General features: G+C 35.3%; 7 protein-coding genes across 7 annotated transcripts in view; 1 reads left to right on the top strand and 6 right to left on the bottom strand.

Annotated features, from left to right (window-relative positions):
- The window catches only part of LOC116338258, a 1,355-nt gene extending 587 nt beyond the window's left edge, over positions 1 to 768 (bottom strand). The window contains exons 1-2 of the mRNA XM_031763388.1: positions 648 to 768; positions 4 to 524 (exon numbers count right to left, since the gene is read on the bottom strand). Of these exons, the coding sequence (XP_031619248.1) occupies positions 4 to 524; positions 648 to 698 (572 nt within the window). The 5' untranslated portion in view covers positions 699 to 768. The remainder of the gene's footprint in view (positions 1 to 3; positions 525 to 647) is intronic.
- Positions 769 to 1,226: 458 nt separating this feature from the next.
- LOC116338165 lies at positions 1,227 to 2,304 on the bottom strand. Its single transcript, XM_031763263.1, has 2 exons — positions 2,194 to 2,304; positions 1,227 to 2,113 (listed from the first exon to the last, which is right to left on the bottom strand). The coding sequence occupies exons 1-2, from the start codon at positions 2,224 to 2,226 to the stop codon at positions 1,379 to 1,381; spliced, it is 768 nt and encodes a 255-aa protein (XP_031619123.1). The 5' UTR covers positions 2,227 to 2,304; the 3' UTR covers positions 1,227 to 1,378.
- A 3,159-nt stretch (positions 2,305 to 5,463) lies between these two features.
- Positions 5,464 to 7,123, bottom strand: LOC116338182. Its single transcript, XM_031763286.1, has 7 exons — positions 6,860 to 7,123; positions 6,699 to 6,778; positions 6,484 to 6,603; positions 6,173 to 6,405; positions 6,059 to 6,112; positions 5,936 to 5,980; positions 5,464 to 5,876 (listed from the first exon to the last, which is right to left on the bottom strand). Exons 1-7 carry the CDS (start codon positions 7,011 to 7,013, stop codon positions 5,510 to 5,512), a joined length of 1,053 nt encoding a protein of 350 aa, XP_031619146.1. The 5' UTR covers positions 7,014 to 7,123; the 3' UTR covers positions 5,464 to 5,509.
- Positions 7,124 to 7,314: 191 nt separating this feature from the next.
- Positions 7,315 to 10,231, bottom strand: LOC116338181 (protein maelstrom homolog). The gene is made up of 8 exons (XM_031763285.1): positions 9,787 to 10,231; positions 9,328 to 9,363; positions 8,946 to 9,177; positions 8,774 to 8,878; positions 8,605 to 8,646; positions 8,101 to 8,522; positions 7,820 to 8,002; positions 7,315 to 7,735 (listed from the first exon to the last, which is right to left on the bottom strand). The coding sequence occupies exons 1-8, from the start codon at positions 9,868 to 9,870 to the stop codon at positions 7,508 to 7,510; spliced, it is 1,332 nt and encodes a 443-aa protein (XP_031619145.1). The 5' UTR covers positions 9,871 to 10,231; the 3' UTR covers positions 7,315 to 7,507.
- Positions 10,232 to 11,533: 1,302 nt separating this feature from the next.
- On the top strand, positions 11,534 to 14,126 carry LOC116338180 (vacuolar protein sorting-associated protein 52 homolog). Its single transcript, XM_031763284.1, has 7 exons — positions 11,534 to 11,890; positions 11,976 to 12,121; positions 12,188 to 12,542; positions 12,617 to 12,991; positions 13,082 to 13,200; positions 13,268 to 13,388; positions 13,459 to 14,126. The coding sequence occupies exons 1-7, from the start codon at positions 11,624 to 11,626 to the stop codon at positions 14,098 to 14,100; spliced, it is 2,025 nt and encodes a 674-aa protein (XP_031619144.1). The 5' UTR covers positions 11,534 to 11,623; the 3' UTR covers positions 14,101 to 14,126.
- A 141-nt stretch (positions 14,127 to 14,267) lies between these two features.
- On the bottom strand, positions 14,268 to 14,960 carry LOC116338257 (probable ubiquitin-like-specific protease 2A). Its single transcript, XM_031763387.1, has one exon. The coding sequence runs from the start codon at positions 14,958 to 14,960 to the stop codon at positions 14,268 to 14,270; it is 693 nt and encodes a 230-aa protein (XP_031619247.1).
- A 198-nt stretch (positions 14,961 to 15,158) lies between these two features.
- LOC116338136 (elongation factor G, mitochondrial) lies at positions 15,159 to 17,916 on the bottom strand. The gene is made up of 5 exons (XM_031763216.1): positions 17,713 to 17,916; positions 16,464 to 17,597; positions 16,057 to 16,383; positions 15,452 to 15,996; positions 15,159 to 15,381 (listed from the first exon to the last, which is right to left on the bottom strand). The coding sequence occupies exons 1-5, from the start codon at positions 17,782 to 17,784 to the stop codon at positions 15,231 to 15,233; spliced, it is 2,229 nt and encodes a 742-aa protein (XP_031619076.1). The 5' UTR covers positions 17,785 to 17,916; the 3' UTR covers positions 15,159 to 15,230.
- Positions 17,917 to 17,963: the final 47 nt, after the last annotated feature.

Raw genomic sequence — 17,963 nt, 5'->3', positions numbered from 1 at the left:
GACGATTCAAGGCCCATTAAAAAATATACCCACTTATCACGGCGTAATCTGTACCGACCCAATGCTTTGTTGGCCACTTGAAGACTATTTTTAACTTCATTAAAATTCATTGAGTAATTCTGCGTCTTTAATCCCACGTCAATTATTGCATTTTCAAATTCGGATTTAAAATTGTAATGAACTCTTCCCAATGTTTTGAACATAGTATTAAGAAGACTTTCAGTTCCTGGTCTTACAATGTAGTCGTTTTGTCTCCAATTATTGAATTCAGTTTGGATACTATTTGGAAGGACATCTGTAACTTCTGGAAGTTTCTTTAAAGCATCGCGCAGCGCGAGTACATCTTGATCCTGAGTGAGACCAGTCAATGAATCTAAAATTTCATTAGCGGTAGTGGCAAAATCTGGACAGAATGAGAACGCAGGTTCCAGTCTAGAGATCCAATTGCTTCCATGAGAGTTCCAATGAAAAAACAAAATTACTTGCTGATAAGTAGTTTGACCCATAGCCTCTTTGATGAAAACCTAATGGTAAAAAAATGAGGTAAAATAAAACAAACTATAAATTTGAATTCATATTTTTTTTGTACAATTAATTTGTGATTTAATTCATATGAAGTTTTTATATATTGAGTCGTCAATACTTACACCATCAAAGGCCAAAAATGAGAAAAGTGTCAAAAATAAAAATTGCTTCATTTTTTCAGTTAACGACGTATCAGAACAGAAGTTGAAATGTTACTGGAAATATGCAGCGATGCGACAGTATTTATACAATTTTTAGAAACAAAATATGTAAAAGTACACGTGTATCATTTCAAACGTTACTTGTTCACGTCGAACGTCTTCACTTATTAGAGAAAAATAAAATCGTTTGCATATTTTAGTATTGGTTGACGTCAATTTCTAAATATCGTAATTTTATGAATCCAGAAAAAGTAATTATTTCTCACGTTATGAAACAAATTTTAATCAAAGTCAAATTAGGTACAATTTACGGTTAAACTTAGGGCTGTCATTTCCAACGTCACCAATTAAAGATAAAATAGATGTAATCTATATATTATAATATATTGTAACGAAGGATATCAAAAAGTACCACTCACTTACATTTAAATAAATTCTGATCTTAGTTGTAAAACTATAGTTACTATGAGTCTTTTCATGTGTCTTTTTTCAGAATCGATATACCTTGCATAATATTACCAATAAATGAAATCATTAAAATAAATTAAATGTTCAAACTTAACAATTTTTTTTATTTAAATTTGAATGAATTTGTCATTTTCTACCACAATATTGATAGGAATAGAAAGTAAGGAAGTAGAACTCGTCACTACTCTAAATAAAATTATAGAATATATTCATCTCATCACGTCTCATTTTAGTTCTTGACATTTCATATCGATTCCATTGAATATCGAATTAGCCGGACATTTATGTCGGCATGGTCTCAATATGCCTTTTGATATGCTCTTCACAACGCATTGAACATAGTGGGTGTCACTGCTAAAATCGATGAATATACCAACAGTCGAACATTCAAACCATTCTGAATGATTTTCCGATGACGCCCATTCGTCTGATACTAATTTGCAAAATCCTAATTGTTCATCAAATTCCCGTCCCTTTTCACATTCACCGCGTCGAATTTCATATACATATGGATCGGAATTTTTGTTCAAATTACACTCGAAAAATGAATACCTATCATCTGGATTGGCTAACACTTGTTTGTCATACGTGCAGTTGGGTGCTGATGCACACACAGAATAATTTTCAACACAACGTTTGGTTTCCGGATGAAATACTTTTGGACAAGAGAATATTGCATGGTTATTTAACGTATCCCAGCAATAATAGTATTTTGCACAGCTATCCGGATATGGGAATCGCCCTACAGATGTGCAACTAAATTTGGGAACGGATGCTGATGTGCTCGTAGTTTCAGCTTGAATTGTCGTTGTAGTTGGTTCGGTGGTTTCACTTGGGTCTGTTGAATCTACATCTGAAGTTTGAACTGTTTCGCTGGTATCATCATTTCTTTCAATTGCTCCTTCAATCGGTGAACCGCCTACAATCGGTGAACCACGCGCAACTGTGTAAACCACACACTGGAAATATATAAAAATGTCACACAAATTAAACAATTAACAACAGTTAGAAAAGGAGTAAGAGAACGAAATGCACTAACCAAAATAGGAACGAGTAAAATTTTAAACTGCATTTTATAGCTTATTTCAATATGCTATGCTCTTAAAAGTTCAGCTGCAACTAGAATGTCATGATCCACATTGAAAGCTATATATACCTTAAAATATGGCTTTATCTTTGAATTCAGGTGGTTTTTAATAGTTATTTGAGCATTGGAATGCAAAATAAAGAAAATTGAATGCAAAGCTAATTAACTAAAACACAATTAAACAAATATTTGCTGAATAGAGTCCATGAGAAAATAGCAATTGTCGATGAAATTGTTTCCTTATTACGAATCAAAGATAAAGACATCTGGGTTCTGTTCAAAATGGTCAACATATGAAATATCAAAATATTACTAATTCAAGGGTCAAATTTAAAATAAGAAATAAACCATGATTTCTTTTTGTTTGGAATTGCATCCGAGTCTTTGTGTGAGTAATAGACTTTATTGATATTGTTTAAAACATTCATTGAATATTGGAACTAACAGATGTGTTTATAAATTAAACATGGTCATGATTTCTATTACTTTTAAACAATAAAAAAAATACTTGGAAATCTTTTGCATGATATCACGTTATATTTATTTTCACATAAACTGACAAGAGTTTTGTTCATTCAATTAACATGTGCCATTCATGTGAACATTCAAAAAGAATACTTACAATCTAGGGGGTAACCGCGCTTTTAAATATATAGAAATATGAACAAATTCAGGAGATTTCAACAAATTCAAGAGCTATCGAGAGATATGAACGCAAATTTACATTTTTGGGAGATATTGTCAGATATTCTGATCTAAAAATAATTCTGGATGTGGGCTTTGGTGGATCTTTAGGATCATCAGAACCGCTCCCAGTTCTAGAAGTGGGTTTTGGTGGATCCTCAGGATGGACCAGACTATGGTTTGATAATGCCCTGGTCCATCCTGAGAGTCCAATTCCAGAACTGGGAGCGTTCTGATGATCCTGAGGATCCACCAAAACCAACTTCCAGAATTAAATACTTTGAGATATTTGAGTTTTAATCAGACTTTAAGAATAAAGTTAAATGTTGGTGGATAAAAAAGCGTGGTTATCCCCTAGCTTACGATTTACATATATTACGATTGTTTCTTATTCAGAAATAAATATGGTAATTATTTTAAAAATTACAGCTTTGCATGCACTAGATGCCGATGCATCAGATTCTATTCCAATTATGGATTCTGTTCTCAGTATTTGAAAGAATAATTTCTTTCTTTATTTATAAAACGGGTTATATTGTACATTTAACAGCCTAATGGCCAATTACAAAATGTATTGTGGCGAATATATGGAAACAGTTTAAAAATTTAAAATTTATAATAGAAGAGAGAGTGCTTAATTTTATTTAACCTTTTTTTTTTTACGTAGGTTGCTCCATAATTTTTTTTAAAATGGTACTTATAGTGTTGCCCGATGTAAACCATTGTCATATTCGTAAAGTTTGATGTTTTGGTATGTATTCGTGCCCTGAACCTTTTGTCGTACGAACGCTATTTGTATTGTTTACAGTGACTGGTAAACTGCGACTCAACAAAAAAATGAATTTTACACGTGAAGATTTTCGTAAAATGATTTACTACGATTTTCGAAGTAAATTATCTCAACAACAGTGTTTCGATCGACTTCATTTGGCCTTTGGCAATGAAGCACCAACCCTTCAGACAATTTATAACTGGTACCGAGAATTCCGTTGCGGTCGTAGTTCGCTCAAAGACGAGTTTCATACAGGTCGTCCAAAATCGGCTGTTGTGCCACAAAACATCGATGCTGTCAGAAAACTGATTATGGAAGATCGTCATGTGACCTACCGTGAGATTGAGGCATCTTTGGGCATTTCATCCCACAGCATACATACAATTTTGCATGAACATTTAGCCGTAAAAAAGATTTGCTCTCGTTGGATCCCACATAAATTGACCGATGAACAAAAAATGGCTCGTGTGAGTTGGTGTAAAGAAATGCTCAAGAAATTCAATCGTGGTGCTTCAAAAGACGTTAATAAAATCGTCACTGGTGACGAATCGTGGATATATGCCTATGAGCCCGAAACGAAACAGCAGTCGACTGTATGGGTCTTCCAAAATGAAGATAACCCAACGAAAGTTGTTCGAGCAAGAAGCACTTCGAAGCGAATGGTCGCCTGTTTTTTCGGGAGAAGTGGTCATGTGGCAACCGTTCCACTAGAGGATCGTAAGACCGTCAATTCTGATTGGTATACCACCATTTGTTTGCCCGAAGTGTTTGGTGAAATAAGAAAAAACAACCACCGTCGCAAAATAATTCTTCATCACGATAATGCGAGCTCTCACACATCTTTTCAAACTACTCGATTTTTGACCGGTCAAAACATCGAACTGATGGGTCATCCACCGTACAGTCCTGACCTGGCACCCAATGACTTTTTTTTGTTCCCAAGCGTGAAGAAAAAACTACGTGGTCAACGATTTTCGACACCAGAAGAAGCAGTTGAAGCGTTCAAAACACACGTTTTGGAGATATCAGTTTCGGAGTGGCACGAATGCTATGACAAATGGTTTCATCGAATGCAAAAGTGTATCGATCATCTCGGGGAATATTTTGAAAAACAATAAAACCATTTTCGACAAAAAACAACTGTGTTATATATGTTTTTAAAAAAAATTATGGAGCAACCCTCGTAGTTATTAATTTCTACCAATTAGTATTGCTTTCCACGGAATAAATATTAATGCTCCTAGAACACCCTCGCTTCAATTACAATATTGGATATGACTTTATGGCTAAATGATGGAAATATGGAGCGCTACCACGCATGTCTCCCACCGATCGATAACCACTAGACAAGAAGATAATTTGTATAATGTTGCGTCTGTTCAATTGTGTGAACCGCGTATCGTTTATACGCTCTGAAATCTGGCTCTTGCATATCAAGATCATAAAAAAGCTCCATATGTTGACGATGCATACGAAGGGCAGGGCTATAAAATTTGACAGAATTTGTCGTGAGATTACGGGGAGATGAAAAATTCTATTAAATCTTGTTATTAATATAATATTCAGATATGATCCCATTTTACCATTGACATTTCTTTTTTCGATTTATCATAGATTCAGAAGTTATGTTAAGGAACTTCAATTTTGATGAAAAATGTGTGAAAATAGTAAATTGTGGTTTAAAACATAAACTTAAAAACTAATCTCAATTTTTTAATAAAAAATATTATGAAATAATCAGTATTTTGAGTCATTATAATGGATCGATTTTTATAAATAATATTGATGTTGATTATTATGTAAATTGCTACGTTAACTACGGCGAGTAAGATCATCGAGCAATTCACGGGATGGACGACGACGACCATTCGAATTGCGGCGTACTGATGTTTCGTTACTTTTACGGCGAGTATGCTCACGAGAATTACGCCGAGTAAGACCATCAACCATATCACGGGACGGGCGACGACGATCATTCGAATTGCGTCGTGTTGATGTTTCGTTACTTTTACGGCGAGTATGCTCACGAGAATTATGCCGAGTAAGACCATCAACCATTTCACGGGATGGACGACGATCATTAGCAGTGCGTCGTCCTGATGTTTCTTGTGGTCGTTTGATTGCTTTACGGCCGGAAAGGCTTGATCGACGTTGTTGACCCAAAGCCACCGCACCAACACTTGAAAAACAGAACTTCCATTAGAATACACAATTGAATAGAATGTAAAAATATCTTACTTCATGTTTACTGAGTGTTCAACAGTTGAATCTAACACATTTAAGCTGTGAAAATAAATGATATAACCATTGAACGATGTGTGAAAGAATGGATTTAGTATATGTAATTCTACTAATAATTACCCTGTAGCGTCAGCATTGTATGGTGTTGAAGAAACAGTCTGCGCAGGACGAGGTCTGAAAGTGAATGAAAATTGATCATATTTTCATGCAAAATTAATGTAATGTCAAAATTACCGGCGACTTGCTTCACTCATTTGCGCGGCGTTCATTTGTTTCAATTCTTTTGTATCCATGGCGACTAGCGTCTCAATTCCATCCTCTGACATGACGTTCAACATCAGATCACGGTAATATTCGTATTCTCCCTCTTTATACGTTGATTTTTCCTCTTCTAGCAATTTTTCATAGTGCATAATTTGACCTTCCCATTTGGCGAGCTCCCGTTTATAATTTTCGACCTCATCATCCTAACGGAATAAAATGTGATTAAATTTTCGTTTTAACATTTGACATTGAACAAATCTTAAAAATTAAACAAACTGTACCATTCGTTTCAATTCTGCCACTTGTTCACGGTCTTGAATCTCATAATCAGCACACGCTTTATCCAATTCATCAAATAATATATCTGGATTTATGAATAAATCGCGTTTGTCTTGTGGCATCTGAAATATTAACGATAAACAAAAAAGAATAATGTTTGTTTGATTATTTGATTGAAAAAAATAAATGGATCTCATTGTTTTCAAAAGTATTTTACGTTTTCGTTGATAGGTACCGCGCTGACCACTCTTTTGCATTGTAGACACTGTATTTTTCTTGGATTTTCAGTTGAACGTACTGAAATGTTGGTAAAAAATATAGTATTAGAGGGTAGTTTATCAATTTCTTTGTTCGTATATCAAGTTTTAAATTAATTACACTGATTGGCGCATTTCAAGCAAATCACCATGTCATCACATGACGTCAAAATGAACTTCTTTTCTTCGGAAAACGGTGCTAAACACATGTTGCAATGAATCCACTTAAAACCGGCGGAAAATGAGGATTGCACTGAATTTGTTGTTGTTGTCATTCTCGTACCAAACTGAATTCTTCTTTATCTAAACTCAAAATTTACTAAAACGTTGAAAAAATCGTAATATGAAACTCCGAAAAACAAAATTCTTAAACTCAATCTCAAAAGCACGTCTGATGTCTGTAAGCGCTGTCAACGACGTCACCATACTTACTCATCACTGTTATAAACACAGTCAAACCTTGCAAAGTGCATTCACGCACACAATCAATGAATATGAACCCGTTCACGTTATCAAAACGAACGCTACTTTCTGTCCAAAATCAAACCATTCATGTTAAAGAAAATTCTCGCTCCAATTATGCAAAAAAGGGAAAAAACTGTTGTTTATTTGACATTTTTTGTTATAATATGAACTATAAGTAGTTTTGATTACAAATTATGGGTTTTTGGATTATATATTTAAATCCTTTGAGGTAAATTCTTATTCGGCACCGTTTTGCACATTGTAGAAATGTGAATGCGTGAGATTTGAATTGAATTTGTGTAAATCATGGGCGATTGTAGAATGTGCTCGAAGTGATGTTCGATTGGGATCCCATTTTGAGAGCCACCGATCGGCGTGATTGTCGTTTTACACGAGTTGTACCCGATGATGCGGTTTGAACTGACTGGTCATCGAAGTTCAGCGTGGACAGTGATCCAGCCCGATGTTCACTTGCAACCGTTGACGCCTTATCCATTTCCGATGTACTGTGATCAATCTTTGATTCGTCCACCTGAAATAAAACGAAACGATTTTGCCATTTGTGTTTCAGATAAATAGATGCGATTCTCTAGAGAGTTTTGTTGAAAACACATACATTTACCGAAACGTCCGATTCCAATGACAGAGCTGATGAGGAAATATCCGCATTATTAGGTAAATGCTGACCACGTACTAATTTAATTTCGAGCGGCTGGCAAAAATGGTCTGCCAATTGGAATGCCCAACGTCGACACCGGCTAAGCGCGCAATGACGTGTTGCGTCTTTTTCCTCGTGAAACTTTTGAAAGAAAAAAGGTAAACAATACATGAAAAAAAAATCCTATTTTCTCCACCAAACTGGTAAATTAACTGTTTCTCTATTCCGCTATAACTTACCCCGCAACTGATGCCACCAATTGATTCATACGGATCACGTGACAGTAAGATATTCGTGAAATTTTCATTTGGAATAGCTTCGGTTTTACCGCGTGCAGCCAGTTCTTTGCGCAGAACATAGAAGAGACGTGTCAATGGATACACATCAATGTTATGTTGTTCACGTTCGTCAGCGAATTGTTTGAGAAAATCCTTCAAAACGTCAACTTGATTTTCTTCATTTGTGTATGGATCGTGGTAGGTGAAAATCATTTGATTTCCACCATCAAATGTTTGTACACCATCCTCTTTCATGAACTTTTTGATGTTGAACATTACGCGCTGGTAATTGGTTTCACCAAAGTCATTTGGCGGTGGTGGTATTTGGTGCGTTTCTTCACTATGTGCTTTTGCAGTGTACGCATAACCAATTTCAACATGTTCTATTTGAAATGGAACAAACAAAAAATATTCACAATCCGTTGAAAATGACTGAAAAAATGATAATCACTGAAATATACTCACCCGGATTGATGAAAGCACAATGACGTTTCAATACACCATCACCTGTGATGCGTGATGAAAAAATTAATAATGAAAAAAAAAAACAACAACAAAAAATAATTTTTTTCTTTCGTAAATTTCCATGATTCAAAAAATGTATTTATTGTGAAATAATTTGACTTGTACTCACGGAACGTAAACTTGATCAATCCAATTTCAGCTGGGCTGTAATGGCCTTCGCTGTGCTTGTAGAAATAGTTGCCATACATAAAGTAGAATGGGTACGTAGTAAAATCTAATAATAATACAAATCGCTCAATAAAAGTAAAAAAAATGAAAAGGATTTTTTCGGGTTACGGTACCTGTCATAAGATCCATTCTTTGAACCATGCTACCAATACGACGACGCATGTTTTCCAATTCCATTTGCTTTTCGCGTTCTACTTGCTCGTACACAATTACAGGAACACCATGTGATGTCAGCAATGATGACGAATCGCTGGTTTTCGTGTTGTTGTTATTACGGCGTGGAATTTTCATATCACCACCCTTGGCTTTTTGTTTGTAATATGCCTTCTCGTCCTCAGACATCGCCTGTGTTAAAAAATTTACAAAATCGAAAAATACCAACAAAAAATTAAATCAGCCTTGATACAGCTCATTCTTTTCAAAGGATCTTTTTTTTAAATTCCATGATTTAAAAAATTCATTTGTCATGAGATAATTGATTTGACTCCCACTTACATTCCAAGATGTCGACGCCATTTGCGACACTTCTGGCTGTGAAATAAAAAAAGGGTTTCTATGAATTTGCACTACTTGGCTTGTCAAATTTTGTTCACTCTTGAGATTTTCTTGGAAATTTCATAATATTGACATTTCAATGCCATAATTTGAAGTTTTTGTGTCGTTTCACTTCAAAAACTCAAATTATGGATACAGATACACTACAGAGGCAGACATTATCTTCAAATTATATTTATGGAATTGTAAAAAAAAATCTCAAAAATGAACAAAATCCGACAATCTGAATGTGCACCAAACATGCTGTAAAAAGTCTCAGCACATTGTGTCACGTAGACTAACACATTGAATTCATTGACAAAAAAATCCAATCTACAAAATTACATTTTTTTACAATTATTTTGTTGTTTAAAATGTTTACTTTGGTAAAATTGGGCAGAAAAAATGGAATTTACTTACTAAAGTGAGTTGTCGGCCGCATCTTTGCTCCTGATCCCGTTTGAAATCGAGCATATACAAATAATATGGTCCAGCTTTCGGCATTTTTCTACACTTGTTGAGTGTTGAATGATTCGTCACAAAATGAATGTTCCAGACGGTTGTGCACAATTTAAAGCGAATATCAAATTACAATGAGTGAGTTTGGCGTCACTTTTCTATCGTCTCGTTTACTCTATTGATGCAAAATATGCTGATTTGCAAATCGTCTCTTTTCACTGCGAACACGTAGTGTGTGTCAGTTTGGTTAAAGCAACGGTATTATTAGTTGACAACATTTACTTTAAGTACCGATCGAATGTAAACACGCTACTTCAATATTTTTCTTATTATTTTCACGAATTAATGCAAAAATATATGTCTGATCACTGTAATCAATAGATTTCATTTGTTTCAAGTAAATAAGAATTGTTTCACAAAGAATGTCGGTGCAGAAACAGCTGACCTAATCAGATTCAATATGAATATGAAACTTTTTCTCTTCTCCATAGAATCGCTAGATGTCACTATTGGTTTCCAATCAAATTTATGAATTCCAATGAAATCGATCAACTTCATTCATTTCCAATAATATTTCGTTTGACAACAGAAAGTGAACACAACCCAATACATTAGGTTTTAATTATAAATTTCAAATCTAACGATTTATTTGTCGCTCAAATTTTATTTTATAATTTATAATTGATTCTTTATTGCTGTTTCATTTGATTTGTGATGAAAGTTTTTGATCTTATTGAAAAGAAAAAGACATTACAACGAGTCGTTTTCTACGACGATTGCCGACGATGAAATAGAAGCAGATAATTTCGTTGAAATGAAATGTGGACTATATTGTCAAATGCGAATATTGTATGCGCACACAAAACCAACACACCATATCCCATACCGACAGAGTTTCGGTTTGTGGTCGAAAACTTCAGTGATGAACAGTTTCAATGGCCAGGCCACGAACAGTTGGCGAATTTTTACAAACAACACATCACAATTACGCAAATCAATCTCAAGACTTGGTGTGAAAAACGACTTGAGGCATTGAAAAATGGTAATGTTTTAGCTACATCATGATCATGAGCACTTAAAACTTGGCCGTTCAGTGGTTAAAATGGAAGATGAATGAGGAACATCACAAAAATGCGCGAATTTCCAAGAACGGCTTGCAGTAAACACAATAGATTTAAAGCGTGCAACGGTTGCAAAGCGAAACCGATTGCTGCAAAATCCATTATGCTCAATGGATTCATACCAATTGAAAATAGAGTTTATTCATTAATATTTTGCTTTTAATTACAAAGAACTTTGTCGGATGTTTGGCATACTAGTGTCGGATTCATTGAGTGATCTAAAACAAATATTATAATGATTTGTTAGTTGCTCGGCTCGATAAATTTTTTTGGCGCAGGGAAGGAGCCCGTGGGTGAGTACTGAGCATAAATCGAGTTCATTGAATAGTCTATTGATGTTGATTCATAGTCTTTCTCTTATTTTTTTTTCATTGCAATTTTGACTGAAACTACACATAAATCTGGCCTCAAATTTAACCGTGAATTTCTGCCTTGTAATGGCTGAATTTGCATTACAAAATGTTCCTATAGATGGCACTATGCGCACTAAATAGGTTTCGTTCCATTTGTTGCACATTTTATGGCTGTATTCTGTTCTATTACTGCATCGATGATATTTCGCACTTGTCAACGTGAAAAATGTCAAACTGTGCATTCGTCAACATTCCATTATACACACAAAACATATTGTAATTTAGTTCATTAAATAATTTCTGTAGATTTATTTTCGAGAAAAAATGGCAACTATCGATGAAAAACAAGTGAAATCGAGAGATACTCTCATAAGTCAGCAATTGGAAGATAAGGAAATTCAAGAGATTTTGAAAAGTGGCACCGATTTACGCCAATATTCACAACAAATTGAAAAAGATCTGAAGGCTGTCGAAAATCAATCGATTGAAGAATACATTAAAGAAAGCCAAAATATTGCATGCCTACACAATCAAATTGGTGATTGCGATTCGATTTTGGAGCGAATGGAATCGATGCTTACCAATTTTCAGGTACAATTCAATTCAAAGTCAGTTTTTTTTTTCATCGCATTTGGTATAATTTCTGAGATTTTTTTTCCTTTCAAACTATGTGCAGAGCATTTTGAGTAACATAAGTACGGAGATAACAACATTGCAGAAAAAATCGGTATCGATGTCTGTACAATTGACAAATCGTCAGAGTGTGCGAGCGCAACTATCACAGTTCATTGAGGATATGGCCATTCCAGAAGATATGATTAGGTTTGCTTTTTCTTCAACCACTTTTCATTCGGATATCAAGACATTTTTCCTTCTTTTTTTGTATAGTGTCATAATGCAAACGGCTGTTACCGAAAAAGATTTCAGTACACAGTTAAGTAATCTCAATCACAAATTGAATCTTGTCAAAGAGCTACAGTTCAAAGATGCCAAGTCATCGGAGGATGTTAAAGATGTTTTGGAAAAGCTAAAAATCAAAGCAATGTCGAAAATACGTCAATATTTGCTAGAACAGATTTATAAATTCCGTAAACCAATGACCAACTACCAAATTCCACAGAATGCAATGCTGAAGAACAAATTCTTTTTTGAGTTTATTCTATGCAATGAACGACAAGTTGGTCAGGAGATTTGCAACGAATATGTAGATACAATGAGCAAAATTTATTACAGCTATTTTAAGGTAAAATGTGGTTATTTGTCTTAAAAATTTCCGTTCTAATTTTAAATTGATTCCACTTCTTTTTATAAATTCAGAGTTATTCATCACGTTTGGCATCATTGAAGTTTGAAGACCCAGTGACAAAAGACAATTTAATGGGACATGAAGACACTAACACCAAACAGAGTCTATTCTCCAAAGCGACTTCATTGCGCAACAAAGGCACAACATTCACAATTGGTAATCGTGGTGAAATTTTAAGCCAGCAGCTTGAAGCACCGATCTTAGTTCCACATGCACAACAGAAAATTCAATATCCGTACGAAGCTCTGTTTCGTTCCGAGCAGTACGCATTGGTTGATAATGCATGCAGAGAATATCTATTTGGCACTGAATTTTTCATGGTACGCGGCAGTCAGGCACAAGATTTATTCAATCAAATTATGGGCAAAACATTGACATTGTTAATTGTAAGCATAGTATACCCTGAACCTTACTAGTTTGCACTTGCATTTGGTATTGCACCAATTCTAATTCGTCAAATCGAAATTTTCTTTTAGAAAAATGTCGAAACTTACATTCAAGATTGTTATGATAGCATCGCAATGTTTCTGTGCATTCAGTTGATTTTACGGTTTCAAATTTTATGCCATAAACGATGCGTTCCGGCCTTGGATAAGTAAGTTTTAACGAAATGTTAGTTGAAGTTAGTCCAAGCAGTAATTTCATTTGTATGTGATTTGTAGGTACTGGGACTCATTGCAAGCTGCGATTTGGCCGCGATTTGAGCTGATCTTTCGAATGAACATTCAGAGTGTGCGTGATTGTGATCCGAATAAATTCAACAAAAGTCTTGCCCCGCACTATGTAAGCGATGATTGATCACATTTGATTGGGATTTTTGTGCATTTCAAATTACTATTTTTTCACATTTCAGATAACGCGTCGCTATGCTGAATTCAGTGCGGCTATCGTTGGAATATCAGAACAATTCCCAAATGAGCTCGTAAGCCGTCTTTTGCTTGATCTTCAGAATGAAGTTGAATGTTTCATCATGAAAATGGCTGGCATTTTTACGTCAAGAAAGGAGCAATTGATATTTTTGATCAATAACTATGATATGATTTTGAATGTATTGCTAGAACATACACGTGATAATTCGAAAGAGGCAGAGACATTCCGCCATCACCTTACGACACGAAGTACAGAATATGTTGAAGAAATATTGGCGCCGCACTTTGGTGGAATTATGATGTTTGTGAAAGATATGGAGCATCAAATTGAGAAAAATCCGTCCGGCAATGTAACTTATAATGAACATCATGCATTACAATTGGTAACCAAATTTTCGGCCAATTGGAAGAAAGCGATCGAAGATATAAATCGTGAAATCACAGTATCATTTCAGTCGTATGTCACCGGTTCCACGTTGCTACAGTTAGCATTGGCCAGTTTAGTGCAATATTATCATCGATTTCATAAGCTTCTCAATCCAAATGAACGTATGCAATTAACTAATATTCATCTCATCACAGTGGAAATTAAGAAAATTAACAAACTATCCGGATTCACAAACTAAAGTAATGTTCAGTCTGTACATAAAATATTCACATTAATTTAAAATAAAAATATTTAACAGAAAAAAAGAGCACATTTTCAAGTTAAGTTTACAAAAACTATATGGTTGCTTTTATTATGTTGTTATATTTGAATTGGAATGAAAAACTAATTCAAAGACATCTTAAGTCATATATATTGTGATGCGCTCAATGTTTCAATGAGTTCTTTGATGTGGCGTCGTTTCTCGTCACAGTCGATGGTAACATTTTCGATGGCGGAGCTGCTTGGTGTTTCTTGAAAATTTTCTAAATTGTCCAAAAGAAATTTTTCGGCAAATTCCAATAAGAACAAACCACAATCAAATTCGTTGTCTTGTTGCAAAATTGGTACAATATCGATTGACAAAACATCAACATCAACGGATTTACCGGATTCAATCATAACTTGCTCCTGAACGAATGACAATAGCTTTTTCATCAAGTCTTTTCGTTGTCGTTTGAGAAAATCAATGGAGGAATCGAGAACGATAATGCGTGGACGTTCTTTCGGATCGTTGTTGTTGTCAACGAGATTTCGTGGATAGCACAAGATGATTAAAAACCAATGCTGCTTCGCATTCACCGGAATCAGCACGAAATCTTTGTTCAGAATATGTATTTGTGGCAATTCCAAGTTTTCGTTGTCCTCTTGCAACATCTTGAGGTGAAAAAAGCTGGTACAAATCTCCACTTTTTTGCGTTGTTCATTTGACAATTTTGCGTCGTACAAATATTTCAAGTAAAAGTCCAGGATTGCATTGTTCAGCAAACCTTCGGAATCAAGCGTGTCCATGTCAAAAGGAAATATTTGAACGCCGTTATATTCCAGGATTGGATCCATTTTGACTGACTGACTTGCAAAAAAAAATCCAAAATAAACTTAAATTATGGTTTAATTTGTTTGATTTAGCAAGACTGCGGCATCAACAATAAACGGTATATCGGTTGACGTTTCAAATGTCAACTGAGAGAATTTGACGTTTCAAATAAATAACAGAGTAGATGAATTTAAATTTATAATCTACTTTTTTTCATGGTGTGATTGATATAAACATTTAAAATAATTGCTATTTTCGAAAACATTTTGTACAAATAAAATTACATTGAAGATTTATTTATTTTTCTTTTTCTTTTTGTCAGCATCTGGAATATTGCCCAGAGATCTTTGGTAATCCATAATTAGTTGTTCTTGTAGGTCTGCCGTACATGGTGCATAACGTGCATATTCCATGCTAAATTCACCTTTGCCTTGAGTTTGAGAGCTGCAATGAAAAGGGTGAAAAAATGAAGAAAATTTCAAAATGTACCGAATGAAGTAAAAGTAAGACTCACCGTAATTCAGAAGCATAGCCAAACATTCTGTTTAAGGGGACTTCGGCATTGACTGTAAACCAGCCTTCGGTTTGTTCACGGCTGGTCATGATTCCACTGCGTTTCGAAATGCCGCTCAATACTGTGCCTTGGAACTCAACCGGTGCCACAATTTCCACATTCATAATTGGCTCAATAATACGCCACTTGCCAAAATCAAAAACATCACGTACAGCACCTTGGGCCGCAAGATAGAATGCAAATTCAGATGAATCAACAATATGATGTGCACCGTCAATCAATGTAAACTCAATGCCAGCAATTTTATTTCCAGTTAGAAGACCCTTTTCGCACATATCCAAAAATCCGCGTTTAACGCCTGGCACAAATTGCTTCGGTACATTTGTACCCACAGTTTTATCCGAAAATTTAAGTTGTGTATTCTCATGTGGGTCCAATGGTACGATAGCTCCAGTTACACGAGCATACTGCCCTTGACCACCACTCTGTTTCTTATGCAAATAATCAAAGTTGCATGGTTCCATAAGGGTTTCTCTGAAGGCAACCTATTTCAAATTAAAACCGATCATTCATTTTGAACTTATTTGTTAATTTTCAATACGCACCTTTGGTTTGCCCAATGTTACGGCACAATTGTATTCACGTTCCATTCGTTGGGCATAGATTTCCAGATGCAACTCTCCCATGCCGCTTACAATTGATTCTCTGCTCTCGGGATTGTAATAATATTGGAATGTTGGATCTTCACGTGTAAATCGATCAATGGCTTTTCCAAAACGTTCACGATCTTTTTGCTCTTTGGGTGAAATAGACATAGAAACCACCGGTTCTGGCACAAACATAGACTCCATTGAGATATCCAACTTTTGGTCGCAAACAAAGGTGTCCCCGCTAGCGCAATCCACCCCAAACATTGCAAAGATATCACCGGCCTAATATTCCAACAAGACATTGTCAATTAATTTGCACAACAAAAATAAATAAATAAATGAAAATCATTTTCATTACTTACATGCACTTCTTCAACATCCTCCATTTGACTTGAATGCATTCGTACCAATCGTCCAGCTTTTATCTTTCGTTTGCTGCGTGTATTATAAATGTTATCCTTCTTTTTCAATGTTCCTTGGTAGCATCTCATATAAGTAAGTTGTCCAAAACGTCCAGCTTCAAGCTTAAATGCCAATCCCACGAACGGCTTTTCATCAGAGCGTGCAGGATCAAGCATTATTTTTTGCGTTTCACTGCCTTCTTTTTCGACCAAAGCAATATTTGATACCTCTCCAGGATGTGGCAAATACTCAACAACAGCATCGAGTAGTGGTTGAACACCTTTATTTTTCAACGCTGTTCCAACCATGACCGGTGTGAATTTTCGTTTCAAACACGATCTTCGAATGGCCGCCTTAATATCTGGAATAGTGATAGTTTTCTCTTCCAGAAACATATCGCCTAAAACTTCATCGACATTCGCCAATATTTCAATGAGTTCGGCGCGTTTTGTTTTGCATTCATCTTTCATGTCATCCGGAATTTCGTCTTTTCGAATATCTAAACCGCATTCACCTTCGAAATACAAGGCTTTTTCTTCAATCAAATCAATAATTCCCTTGCAATCTTTCTCCAAACCAATTGGCAATTGAATAAACGCAGCGTTATGGCCAAGTTTGGATCGCAATTGATGGACCACACGAAATGGGTCGGCGCTCAATCGATCAAGTTTATTGATAAAAGCAAGACATGGAACATCGTATCGTTTCATTTGACGATTGACAGTTAGTGTTTGTGATTGAACACCACCCACGGCACATAACACCAAAATAGCACCATCAAGTACACGCAACGCACGTTCAACTTCAACAGTAAAATCGACGTGACCCGGTGTATCAATGATATTGATGTTAATATCCTTCCAATCTGTGTAAGTGGCAGCTGATTGAATGGTGATTCCTCTTTGTCGCTCTAATTCCATTGAATCCATTAGAGCACCGACATTATCCTTGCCTTTGACTTCATGCATCTGGGCGATTCGTCCAGTATAGAAGAGAATACGTTCGGTCAATGTCGTTTTTCCGGAATCAATATGCGCCGAAATACCAATGTTTCGAATTTTCTCCAACGGTTTAACCGCACCAGATGAATATCTCTACGGAATTAATAAAATTTCATTTAAAAAAAAATTAATTTCATGAACATCAATGTAAATTGCATAAGCAAAATATTCCATGTGATCACATAACCGCACAAAATCTAAAACCTACTCTCATCTGGGTGTTTATTACACCGAACGACCTCAAGCCGCCTTGACGCAATGCAAAATTGATCAAAGTCATTTTGATGGAGGGCCAATAAAAATATTTCAACACTTTTTTAATAAATTCAATTGAGAAATATTTTCTGTTTTGATTTTGAAATTTCAATTTCTAGGCTAACATCATTCGAATGTTCAACACACACACTACATGTGAATCCAATAAAGACAGCTGTCAAAAAAAATTGTTCATTTGCAGAA

Source organism: Contarinia nasturtii, unplaced genomic scaffold, assembly GCF_009176525.2.
Source record: "Contarinia nasturtii isolate CC-2019 unplaced genomic scaffold, AAFC_CNas_1.1 Cnas_scaffold_350, whole genome shotgun sequence".
NCBI lineage: Eukaryota > Metazoa > Arthropoda > Insecta > Diptera > Cecidomyiidae > Contarinia > Contarinia nasturtii.
Note: the sequence above shows the minus strand (reverse complement) of the source record. Positions and strands in the feature narration are given on the sequence as shown.